Raw genomic sequence first — 13,813 nt, forward strand, 5'->3', positions numbered from 1 at the left:
TTACTTAAACACCAGATAGGCCTAAACATAAAATACATGGAACACAGAAAACTGAAAATTTGAGCACAATTGGCAATGTTAAGTCCCCATCTATTTCAGCAGATTTTTTTTTGCATTTTTAAAATAGATCAGTTTTATTCTGCTAGTTCCATAAAAAACAATGTAAACACAAGCATTCTGTACATCTTGCTAGTGAATTCACATAACGCTTAGTTCCCTAATCCTTTGACCTCCTCAATTTCTCCAGTTATTTTCTGTTAGGACCACTGGCCACAGGAGTGGAGTGGGGTTGGGGCCTAGGAGAGAACAATGTGGCTTTTTGGTATGACTTGTTGTATTGCTTGCCCTTTCAGCACACTCCCGTTACTCCTAACACAAAGTTTGAGATTTAAGCCCTTAAACCTACAGGAATCACCATCAGCTTTTTCTTTTTCTGTTTGTTTGTTTGTTTGTTTTGCATAGGGATTACTGGGTTAGTAATAGGAGACTGGTATAGAAAGTGGTGAGGAGCCGAAGCCAACAAATTGCTTTAAACACAAGATGAAAATGCTCTGTTCTTTCCACACAAAGAATCACCTAATACTGGTATGAGGCATCTCACTCAGCTGTGGAGAAATCCTTGGAATTATAGCTCAGAAAGACATTTCCAGCCTTAAGTCAGTAAACCTTTTGGCAATGGGCTAACTGCCTTAAAGGAAAAAAAAAAAAAAAAGAGTTCTACTTTAAAGATTTTGCAAGTGGAGGCCTGGCGTGGTGGCTCACGCCTGTAATCCTAGCACTTTGGGAGGCCGAGGCAGGCGGATCACGAGGTCAGGAGATCGAGACCATCCTTGCAAACACGGTGAAACCCCATCTGTACTAAAAAAAATAAAAAACATTAGCCGCGCGTGGTGGCGGGCACCTGTAGTCCCAGCTACTTGGGAGGCTGAGACAGGAGAATGGCGTGAACCCAGGAGGCAAAGCTTGCAGTGAGCCGAGATCGCGCCACTGCACTCCAGCCTGGGCAACAGAGCAAGACTCCGTCTCAAAAAAAATAAAAATAAATAAATAAATAAATACATAAATAAATAAAAGACCTTGCAAGTGGAGAACTTGTTCTACAAAGATTCTTGGAAACGTTAACGGACATAACTGACATGGGTAACTGTGAGCCAACCAGGAACTGTCAACAGCCTGATCTCAGCAGATATTTTTAAAAGGAACACAGGAGATTCATATGCATGGCTTTAAACATTAAAATTGATCCTTGGTAAAATGTATTTTCTGAAGCATAAACTGGATGACTAGAAAATACATATTTAATGAATAACACTAGTAGTTCTAATCACATTACATGGGGAAATTTCGCAAATTACAAATAAACCAAATTGCATAGAAATGAATTTTGGAGTTATAAGGAACCAAAGAAAGATTAGCGCTAAGTTTTCCTGGCTTCCATTCAAGTGTTCCTTCTACTATAGCACACAGCATACTCATACTAGGTTAAGATCCAAGAACAATCCCTTGTCTGTTTTTCTAATGTTTAAAAGTTAGGGACAAATCCCCGGTTTATTTATCCTGACAATAATCAGGATGCTGGAGTTACTTTGCAATGTATTCTACAAACTGGCTAGTGTTCTTGAGATAATTAGCACATGTTAACTATAAGCAATTACTTTTGTCATAAAATGTGTTCTACTTCAAATTGTAGCTTAAAAGCTTCTGGGACCTAAAAGCCACATGGTGACAAGTGATGAGTTTTCATTTAAAACTTAAAATTTAAAAATTATAAATGTAAGAAATTAGTTTTCAAGCCTGGGTTGACTATTTTTTCCCCCAAATAAATAAGGCCAGTTATGCTGAAACTTCACTAATATGGCAGCCACTGGCCACATGTGGCTATTAAGTATTAAAATGTGGGTAGTCCATATTCACACAGCTGTAAGTATAAAATATACAGTACATTTTGAAGACTCAGGAAGAAAAAGTAAAGAATATCTAAATTTTTATATTGAATAGTATTTTGGATATATTAGATTAAACAACACATATTATTAAATTTAATTTCACTTAAAAAATTTAATGTGGCTACTAGAAATTTTTGAAGTGTATTTGCCTTGCATTATATTTCTACTGGACCACTCTAAGCCATCAGGAATGAATATCCAGGTGCCACAGATACATAGTCCATTCATTCTCTAAGAATAAGTTAGCATTATAAAAATTGTCTACATAATCAAGTCAATTTCTGAGCTAAAAGAAAATGATATGGAAATACATGGTAAATCTAGAAATAAACTTTAGTTGGCTTTAAATATACCCTGTTCCCAAAATTTACATTTTTGGTTTTGGTTAATACAGGAACTAGTTAATATTCCCTGCACATATGTAAATTGATCAGAAAGGAAGGTGGCCCAGAAACATGGTAAAACCAAAAGTTATCCTTTGTACATTGTTCAATTCACTCATAGATGTGTTAATTCAAAACACTTACATATGACACCATTAGATACTCTGCAAACACACACTAAGCTATAACTTAGGGATTTGAGCAATTTAACATGAATGCAACAAAACAAAACATTATAATTTATACCTTTGCTCCGTCTGAAATATTGTCCCAGTTTCCACCACTCAAAGAGAATTTTCCATTGCCTATACGCAGCAGTATCTCTTCAGGAGTATCATTGGGGCCATTAGCAAATGGAGTGTAGCTATTAATAAAATAGATTTTAATAGACACTAGAGGGTAACATACCCAAACAATGAAAGAGATACAAATATTTACTACATGCAAATATTTACTTCAGCGAATATCATCTCATATTTCCTTTCACTGTTAAAGTCAAATTTTATATTTCAAACCATAAATTTAACCTTAATAAAATGTTTAATAAAATGGAGAATCTTGTTTACATCAATTATTTCTTTTGTCTCTGATTAGCTAATCAATGTAAAATAAAATAAAGGTGGCTTTTCATGTAAAGCTTCAGTCTTAAAACTAGACAACACTAAAACACACATATTCCAGGCATAGGTTAGCAAACAAATATACCTAGTAAAAAGAAAATGTTAATTTCATATATTCATAATGTATTTATTGTCTTGTTTCAATTTATTCATTAACATTTCATCATTATCATCAGTGGAAACGGTTATCATTACTTTTTATTAATATCTATGAAAACTTGGTTGGTTAAATATGTATATCGACACAAAACTCCATAGCCATTACATTTATTATGTAGATCAATCATGTAGATTAATTGTGCTTGATATGCAAACTTTAGCTACCCTTAACTTCAGTATTTACTGTTGTCTATAACTAAATATTTTGCATAAATTTGTAATACCTAAAAGTATGTGAAATGTACTGAGATGTGTAATTAACACCAAGCCATTAAACAATTTAGAGTCACCATTTTTATAACATATTTATAGAGCTCTTGGTATGTCAAGCATATTTAAACTATACTAAATGCACTCTTTAAAATATATGTCTAAGTACATTATAATTACTTGCTAAACTTGGCCATTTTCTCTATCACAACCCTCTTGGAATAATTTCTACATCCATAAGTTTTCACTTCTAAATAAAAGTGCTACTCATTATTGAGAGTAAAATAGTACTTGTATTATTTGTAAAGTATCAACATTAACATAGTCCAATTGTTATTACATTTGTTTTGAGCTTTTCTTTATCCTTTCAAGGGAAGGCAGTTGTGTGTGTTTCTGCAGTTTAGTATTGTTACTATTTAGATTTGCACAATCTTACTAAATCTCTAGTGCCAGAATAGTTAGAATTCAAGTGCTTAAAAAAAAATCAACTCAATATCAACAAGTTCAGTGGGCAAGCTGTTGGTGAAACGTGCAATTATTTTATGATTAAATAAATATTTTCAAGATTAAAATAGAAATGCACTTTATTTTTAAAAGTTTTAGTTCTGGGTGACAACTGCCTTTTAAAATTATTATGTCATAAATTAGTAGTGCCTCATTCTACACCTTGCTTTATGTTTTTTAATTTTATGTGTAACAATCAATATTAATATTTTGAAATGTAAATGTCATTTTCCTTAAAGTTATTTTAATCTATTCTCTTTCTAGATGAAGATATACAGATGAAATTCAAATAACAATGTTAATGCTTTTGAATATATGTTTCTTACCCAGCCAACATTGTGTAAAAAAGGACTCCTAAACTCCAGATATCACAAGCAGCATCATATCCCTGTTGCATAAGAACCTAAGAAAGAAATACTCATTATATGGTGTTACTCAATATAAACTCAATTTTCTCCCAAAGAAGTTGTTTTACTTCTAATAATCTCACAAAAGTTCATAATATAAAAACTTCAACCATTTTATGCACTTGTAGTAAAGACATAACCCCTGACATCTCAATGAGTTTTCTCTCCTCCTCTTAGGAAACCAGATATAGAGAAATCTAAACTTAAGATTAACATGTACAGAGATTTTAATGTATACTATATACAGTACTAAGGCTTTTAATTCTGTCACTGATTCTATGAGGTAGACAATATTCCAATTTTGAAGATGAGGAAACTGAAGTGAATGTTAAGTAACTTACCCAACATTACAAAACTAGTAAGTAGTAGAACACGAAGTCTTATTTAAGCCTGTGTTTTTAATATCTATGATAACTGCCTCTTTACTACACAAGATATGGCAAGATAATATATGATCTCACAAAAGCAGAATGAATTTATATTTTACCATACAAGGTCAATGTCTTGAAAACAGCAGTATATTTCTGGACCACAAGTACACATTTGAAAAATACTGAATGGCTTCATTATTTTTCATACAATAATTTAGGAAGCTGTTTTTTGGGGCCAGTGTTAATAAAAATCAAATAATACATTTGCTATGTATTCATGTGAGATTTAGCTACGAAGTTAATAGAGTTCGTTAGAAAAATAAAGAGATGAAATGAGGCCATTTTCTTTCCATTTAGAAAAACAAGCCCACTGCTAAAGGCTCTAGGCATAGGAACAAAATAGAAACATTATTAATGCATTAACACTGGTGATTATATAACCACCAGCATGAATTTCTCATCTATAAAAGGCTAAAAATGTTAGTGTTTGGCTTTGACAACTGCCAGACATGAATAAAGAGTATATAACAAACTTAAAATTTGAAATATGCTTTTTTCCTAGTCTTAGTGTATTCATAAAAACACACATATGTGCAAAATTAAGAGGGTAAAGAGGATATAAAAACATAATTGGCTTATATAAATAATACAAGTAGGGAACTATAAAGTACTTAACAAATAACAAGGTATAGCTAAACCACTCATATCATGGTAAATGTTAAGTTGGCATACTCTAGTAAAACATAGACTTCTACTGATTTTATTCCCTTATCTCTTCATTTTTCTCATCACATCTTACAGTTCCAATCATCACCATGTTTTCCCTGATTCCCTTAGGAAGCTTTTTAAAGTTTCCCAAGTGATCCAATGCACAGCTAAGGTTGAGGGCCACTGCACAGAAACTACTTGGACAGGTGAGAATTAATCAAGTCAGCTGTAGGTACCATATACTCCTATAACCTTCCTAGTTATGAGGACAGACTTGCGCAGGAGGTGTCATATTGCTTAATTTGGGCCAAACATGAAAAACTTGTTTTAGGTAAAGAAGAAACAGTCCACTTTTTTTCTAGAGCTAGTCTCAATGCCCTAGTGAGCATATAATCATAAAAGAAACAAGGCAGAGTGGTAGGATGAATGAAAGAGTACAGAGGTTATGTTTCACACCTTTTTACTTGTATCAAGTTAAATACAAAGATAGAAGTCACAATTAAAGTAGTCAGTGGCATAAGTCTCTCTCTCATTTGGCTTCCCAAGTCAGCAGAAAGTAACATACACAGAGCTCCTCATTCCTGTTGCTCAAATCAATTAACGTTTGGGGCAAACTATATGACAGCCCAGAGAAAGAGCAAAGGAGAGTTAACTTCAAAATTAGTTTATAAAAAGCTACAGACACAGTATCCCTCAACTTTTTTGTAAGCCCCATTAATTCAGGAACTTCTTTAACCTCAGTAGGCTTATAATAACAGTTGAATAATATAACGTAGTGGATTTGCCTTTATCGAAGAATAAAATATTTTAGAGATATATTCACTTTTTGCAACACAGGTATAGTAGAAAAGCACATCTACCTAATAAACCCCAAGAGGTTGATCAAACTGATGCATAATCTAAAAACTAAAAGAATATTTTCTCCTTATTGTTAAGCTAAAATTGCAATAATCAGTGTAGCTCTTAGCAAACAAAAACTTTATGCATTGTGAAATAATGAATGTATACCCCCATAAATGCCATTTTTTATTGAAATGTCTGTGTCGATACTTGAATCTTTCCAATTCTAGTTTAAAAAAGAATGCATTTTTTATATTTTACTAATACCTTTTGAAAGCGTCTGAAATTTCAGAAACAAACCTCACTAAAAATACTCTCTGTGGTTCATTAATAACAATTTACAAATATATTATTGATTCCTAGCATGGGCTTCATCACTCAAAAATAAAACTTTCAAAGTATTTTGAAAATACAAATACTAGTCAAAGGTAGTTCAAGCACTAGTTAGAGAGAAGTGGTCTCCAGATGCCCACCTGAAAACCTTCACTATTACAATGGTAAAAGTGTCTTACTACAGTGTACGTCTGTTGGGAAAAAAACATCAATGGGCTGTATTCTACTCTCTGGGTTTGATTACCTAACCATTAATCTAAAACTGTTTACCTAACCATTAATCTAAACATGGACATATTATATATTTTTCATTTTAATGTCTGTTGTTGATATGTTCATATGGTACACATTCACCTTAACATTTTTCCAGTGAGAAGTTGCCATAATACTAAGTAGTTTAGGTCCACAAGATTAAGTCAATATTAAATATTTGGCTATTAAAATGGTTATTCTATACTCTGCTCTTATGTCTACTATATAAATCTGTTACAATATTTATGAGGACCTTTATGATGACCATATATGCTATACATAACAGAAGAGCACTATCTCAAATATTCTGTCCTCCTATAAAACCACTGAAATGTCCTAAAAAGGCTAATTTTTTTATGTGCAGGCTATTATCTCATACACCTTAGGGCAGTACAATATATTGTAACAGATAAAAACTTGTACATTATTTTATGAATTTTATTAAAATATAGATTAAATCACATTCTCTGGATACATACATAATTTCTTAGTCAAATCTCTTATCATAAAAAGCTTATAAAACAGATGTTCTGCCTGTTCTTCAATATCAGTATAGTATTTTCTATATTTCTATTTTCATTATTAAAGTTATTTTTATAGTAGCTACTTTAAAATAAAGACTGATTTACATTAAAATACAAGTGGCTTATTGTTAATATATCTGATGTGCAATATTTCCCTGAAAAAGCTAGTATTTGATATAAAAATAAAATCATAAAATATATAGAAGATAGGAATTCTTCTCAAATTATTTTACTCTGCTTCTCCTTTGATTGACACATCAATTTTTTCAAATCTGAAGAGTTTTAGGTATTTTGATTTTCATTGAATATGTAATTACATGTCAGTATTATCCATAACATATAAGAACAGCTACTGACTTGACAAAGAAAGCTTATAAAGAACTTATATGGCCAATGCCATCTCTTGATTCATTTTTCCCCAACTTCACTTTCACTGCTATGGAAATTGCTACTGTCAAAGCTCTCATCCCATGGTTAGAATGAATGTTACAGCTTCCCAAATGTGAAATCTGTACCACAGCCTCCCCTTTCCTGACTCTTCTCCCTAAGAGCATCACCTTTCCTGACTCTTCACCCTAATATTTAGATATAAATATTATTTTCCAAGAAAAATCCCCACGGCTTACAAAAACCCCTGTGTGGCTATTTTCTCCGGGAGTTAGAAGATCCTAAAGACAATCGAGGATAGCACTGCCCTTATATGTTATTTATAATGCTAATCTATATAAATTACCTAATGTTCAGTACAATTTAACATACCTGATGAATCTATCCTAGCTTTGTTATTAAGTGAATGCTGGGTCTTGAATAAGTCATTGAAGTACCTCGAGCCAGTTTCCTCATTTAGAATACATAATATATTCAAGCTGTGGCTATCTTTTCCCTACCTCCCAACTCTAAAATGATATGATTCTGAAATTAGTATATAACCCAACAGAATAGAATAGCCCGATTATTACATTCTGGTTGGTTTTAGATGCTAGTTACCAGTGTAAATATTTATATTAGGGGCTATGAGAATTCCCTGATTTAAAGAACTTTAAAACTGAAAAGGGCAAGATAACAGCTTTTATCTGCCTACCATAACATTCATATGGCATCATATAGATTCAACTAAAGGAAAAGAATGAAAGGCAAATGGTGAAGTTTTTAAGGAATACCTCAGGTGCAACAAAGTTTGCAGTGTAGCATGGAGTTAAGAGAAGTCCATTTTCTCCTCGAAGTTGTTTTGCAAACCCAAAATCACATATCCTGATTGAATCTGCACTGGCTGATTCATCCATGTATAAAATATTACTAGGTTTAAGATCACGATGAACAACCTTGAATATAAAGGAAAAAAGCATTATATCTATATAATTAACTAAATATCTGAGAAATAAAACATTATATCTATATAATTAACTAAATATCTGAGCAAAAGAAACTTTCCAAATTACAAAATTTTGAAAATGACATTTTGCTCAAGCTTAATAGCCTAAAATATACACAGGAAATTATGTCTGTCAGAAAGATGTTCCAGTTTCTATTCTCTCAAAAGCCACTAGTTTTGTTAACCATTTCTAATCTCAATATATCTAAGCTCAATTCTCAGATCCACTTTTGGACATGCCATAATTTATATCACTTAGCATTATACATAACATAGAAGAACAGTTCCTGACTTACAAACTAAACTAAGTTTAGACTTAGTCCATAATGGACTAAGACCCTACTCAACACCCCCCTCCTTGAAGTAAACAACCATAAAACCTGGATATAATACAAAAATCAACTATCTGAAGGCACTGGAGAATGAACAGAAGCAGATATACTCTGATGAGGAGTACACACTTTGTTGAAGGAGGGAACACAGGAAACTATACAAGGAGGTTTCCATATCTGTGGCTTTTAGCCTGGGTTTAAGTGCAATCCCTATGGTACACAGTGGTGGTAAAGACATGTGGAAAAACCCTCAGACCTTCTGGCTTAGAGGACCAGAAAGGAGATGCTGGAAAACTCTGAATGCTGAATGGAGGAATATTATAAAGGAAAGAGCCAGAACTGATCCTTGTATCAAAAATGTGTGGAACAGGATCAAAATAATTTGTATAAAGACAAATAATATGAACAAAAACCAGAGCTGCTGGCCCCAAAACTAGTTTTCAGTTCAAGCCCAGCCAAGAAAATTACCCACTTAAACAAATGAAACAATAATAACTATTGGAGAAAAATAATGAAATATGAAAATCTCTATAACTGATTATCATAATGCTTAGGATACAATCCCAAATTATCTGTTATACAAAGAACCAAGAAAATGGAACACAGTCTTAAGAAAATCAATAAATTCTGATTCCAAGATGAACCATGCTAAAACAGATAAGGATTTTAAAGTGACTATCATAATGATCCTCAACAAAGTAAAACAAAACATGCTTTCAATGCATTAAACTCTCAGCAAAAAAAGGGAAGTCTCAGCAGAAAAATAGAAACAATAAAGAAGAAACAAATAAAATGTAGGACTGGTAAAAAAAAAAATGCTGAAATTCCCCCATGTGATAAGTTCCCTACTAGTACTCTCTATTTCATGTAAGTTATCCTTATCTTTAATCAGAGTTTACTATGCTAAAGCTCTTTAAGGACAAGGACCAGGTCTCACTCATGTTTGAATCCACAACACTTTTTACAATGCCTGGCATGTAGAAATGCTCAATATGTGTCTTATTAATTTAGTTAATTGAAGTAAGAACCTGAAGGTTCATACAATAATAAAGAAGAGACGCCTATGATGCTTTTCTCAAAAATTCTCTTCATGCTTTATTTTAGAGAGGGTTGGTAAAGACAATCAAATAATTAAATTATAAAAAGCTACTGTTTAGCATTATATATTAAAAAATACTGAAAACACACTTTATTAAACCACACACAAAATTGAGTACTAGTTTATTTTTACTAATTATAAGAGGGGCTCATGCAGAGTTTTCATTATGTCAATTCTAAATTGCCATTTTAAATTTCTTTATTAAGTTGGTACATATCTACTATTACAACTGATTCAAACTTAAATTTTTAAATTACTCCCTACTTTGTTTTTTTATACAGTTATATATATTAAAAGTTCCCTTTTTTGTAACTCAGTTCATTTGCCTTCTTTATGAAAGGACAGGAAGCAAAATAACAAGCCTGCCCCTTCACCACAAAATTTAATATAGTAATACTTGAAATGTTTAGAATACACATTTCTTACTGTATTTAGGGAAGGAGCTGGCAAGGTTCAAGATACGTGTTAGGTAATCTGAACTTTATATGTTAGGTAACTTGAATAATAGTCACTGTATGTCTTTGGTTAATTCTTTTATGTTTGACTTTTAAGTCTAAGTTTCATAATTTCAAGGTCAAAGTTAGGTACATTTATATAATTCAAACCACTTTTTAAACGAATATGCTATTAAATCAGGGCCAATTGGCAGAGAGAAAATAATTATTTCCTAAATCCATAAACTTCACTACATTGTGAGTTCTATTAGGATATTCTCTATAGAAATATATGTGAATAAAAGCAACTTATTTTAGGTGGCATCATCTCCTATATTTTCATGAAGATATAGGTCCCAGAATAGAAAGAAAAAAGTTAACTACAACTTACTCCTTGACAATGAAGATAGTCAACTGTCTTACTTATTACATATAGTATATCACTAGCCTCCCGTTCCGAGAAACATTTTTGTTTGAGAATACGGTCAAGTAACTCTCCTCCTTTCATTAAATCCGTAACAAGGTAAACATATCTACCATCATCAAAGACCTACAAAAGAACGCAGTTTTAAAATGTTATTATTTATAATTACAATTCTATAATTCTTAAATTATATTTTAATTATATTTACCTTTCTACTAGACTTCCCTCTAGTATTAGAAACAAAAAAGACATTATTCCTTTACTGTTAATGCAGTACAGGCTGTACTAAACGTTGAATTGGCTAAACAGTCACCTACACAGTCCCATGAAACCATGTTAAACATATAATTTTATTGCCTTTTGAAGTTATAGGTTGCAGTTCATCAAAGAAAGAAATTAAAAAATAGAACTCTGTGCCTCTCAAATGACCTCTATCTCAATTTTTTTACTGTATTATAGCTACTTCTCTTCCCCAAACGTAAGCTTCTTTCTGAAAGTAAATACATTATTTATTTTTTATACCCCTCCCTCAGTTCATTATCTGATTTGGTATCTTAAATACTGGTTGAATTCCAATAGTAAACCAAGGAAAACAAATAAGAAAAGTATTTATACACTTTTCACTCAGGGCATGTATGATAAACACACACACACACACACACCACAGTAGTTTAAAGATTACAAATCAAAGTGCATATCATTTTCTGACACAAATTGATCAAGGTGATAGTTGACTTTTCTGTCTTGTATAAAGAGAAAAGAACATTATCTCCTTATGTGAAAAGTGAGCATTCAGTAACATATTAATGAGTTATACATTCATTTTACAAAACTATAGACTAAGACTATTTCACTCCAGAAACAATCCATAATGCTATAGCCAATTACTATACAATCAAGAAAGTAAAATATTCAAGAATTTGGCAGATCCCCAATCTCCTGTATCTTCTGTATTGATAGCACTACAGAATAATAATTGGTGTTAGCTACAATGTTAACTAGTTAACCAGCCAGAATATATTCATGTAATGAGGAAATTCTCATTTACCAATCATCATAGTTATTTTTGATATTCTATAAGACTAGAAGTATAGAATCATGGGAAAAAAAGAATTAAAGTAGCAATTTAAGAGTCCTGAGATTTTTGAGGCATGAAAATAAATATGCTAAAGACATTAAAAGTTTCAATAAGAAAAATAAAGTTCCAATTCATAACTTCATTAGCTTAGCTGATACCTAGATTTAGAAATACCTACATCCTTCAAAGTAATAATGTTGGGATGTTGTCCATAGCGCATCAATATTTCAATCTCTTCTGAAGGGTCTCGCTTACTTTTGTCAATGATCTAAGAAATAAGAAAAAAGAAAAATATCTGAGGCAAAAAAATTATTTTGTCTAAAATGAGTATTTTCCATTTGGTTATATTTTTGAAGAAATGCTTAAAAACTCAAGAACAATGCTTACCTCATATTATTTTAACATTTAAAAACATAAGTAAAAAACTTAACAGAAAAAAAGAAAATTTTAACATTATATCCTATTTCACTGAAATTGTACCAATGATGACGTGATTGTAATTATCACAACTGCTCAATCTTAACATAATACATGTATAACAACATTATTCAAATGCAAAAATTCATGAAATACACGGTTCCTACATAACAAAGGCTTGAAAAGAAATTCAAAAATGAAAATATTAAGTCTCGGAGTTCTTTCTCATCATCTTATCTTTCCTATCTTCATTTACTCCACTGAAAATGTTTGTCAGTTGACTCATAATTTAAATTACATGCATAAAACAAACAAGAAAGCTAGGCTCAGAGACAATACCTTCACTGCAAATTCCATGTTGGTAGTTGCATGTATGCATCGCTTGCAAACAGAGTAGGAGCCAACACCAATATCCTCTTTCAATTCATATACTTCACCAAATTGTGCAGCATTTCCATTTATCTGTTTATTTTTAAAAAGTAAAATACTAAGGAGAATGAAATATTTTCACATTTTCTGTCTTTTGTCCTAAATATACATTCATCTTAAGCCTTAAACTAGAATAATTCATTCTACAGAAGTTTTATCGACATTTATAAATGGCGTGAACCAATCCTTTCTTGATACCCACAGGCAATATAATAAAGCAACTAGCTTATACATCACCCTTCTATTTTATTCAAAAGAGGCCACATAAATATAATTAAAAGTTACCACTGTCTGCTCTTTTCCAAAACACACAGGGACATATTTAATTCATAATTTATACCAATAGATAAACAAAGAAGTTAAAAATCACTTTTAAAAAAACGATTAAAAATACATCAGCAATAACAGAGAAATAATTAGCCCAAAACTGAATAATGTGATTAAGTGGAATTTACCTGAACAATTGGTAATACATTTGCACTTGTGATAGGAGTGATTTTATATTCTTCTGCAATAGAAGTTGCAACAAAGCTGAATCCTTTGAAGAGCTGATGAGCATTTGCACTGGCTGGCAAACCGGGAGAATCTAATGTCCAAATAATTACATTTAATTATAACTACACACAGAATTCTATGATATAAAGTGTCAGAATTTCTTTAACTATAAAGGAAACCATTAAATGCTACTAACATATTATATATTTGATTTATTATATATTATCTGTCTCCTCCCATCTGTATACATGCTCCATTTTAGTCAGTATTTTTTGTCTGTTCTTTTCACCACTGCATCCTCATTGCTTAGTACATAGTAGGTATTCAATATTTATTGAGTGTATGTATGAAACTGTAAAAGACAGAGTAATATATCTCACGTCTTACCTCCTACCCCATCCTGTAAATCATTAGCATGCCAAAGGACTTATAAAACAAAGAAATAAACTTGCCACCCTTTGACCAAGTTCCTTCCT

At 31.8% G+C, this 13,813-nt stretch overlaps 1 protein-coding gene across 4 annotated transcripts in view; it reads right to left on the reverse strand.

Annotated features, from left to right (window-relative positions):
- The window catches only part of RPS6KA6 (ribosomal protein S6 kinase A6), a 130,268-nt gene that overhangs the window by 35,886 nt on the left and 80,569 nt on the right, over window positions 1–13,813 (reverse strand). For all 4 annotated transcript variants that reach the window (XM_016943733.4, XM_016943734.4, XM_054676998.1 and 1 more), the window contains 7 exons: window positions 13,298–13,428; window positions 12,753–12,875; window positions 12,175–12,264; window positions 10,886–11,044; window positions 8,418–8,579; window positions 4,149–4,225; window positions 2,576–2,693 (listed from right to left, as the gene is read on the reverse strand). In XM_016943733.4, coding sequence (XP_016799222.1) covers window positions 2,576–2,693; window positions 4,149–4,225; window positions 8,418–8,579; window positions 10,886–11,044; window positions 12,175–12,264; window positions 12,753–12,875; window positions 13,298–13,428 — 860 coding nt within the window. The remainder of the gene's footprint in view (window positions 1–2,575; window positions 2,694–4,148; window positions 4,226–8,417; window positions 8,580–10,885; window positions 11,045–12,174; window positions 12,265–12,752; window positions 12,876–13,297; window positions 13,429–13,813) is intronic.

The sequence above is a fragment of the Pan troglodytes genome, chromosome X (genome assembly GCF_028858775.2).
Source record: "Pan troglodytes isolate AG18354 chromosome X, NHGRI_mPanTro3-v2.0_pri, whole genome shotgun sequence".
NCBI classification, from domain to species: domain Eukaryota; kingdom Metazoa; phylum Chordata; class Mammalia; order Primates; family Hominidae; genus Pan; species Pan troglodytes.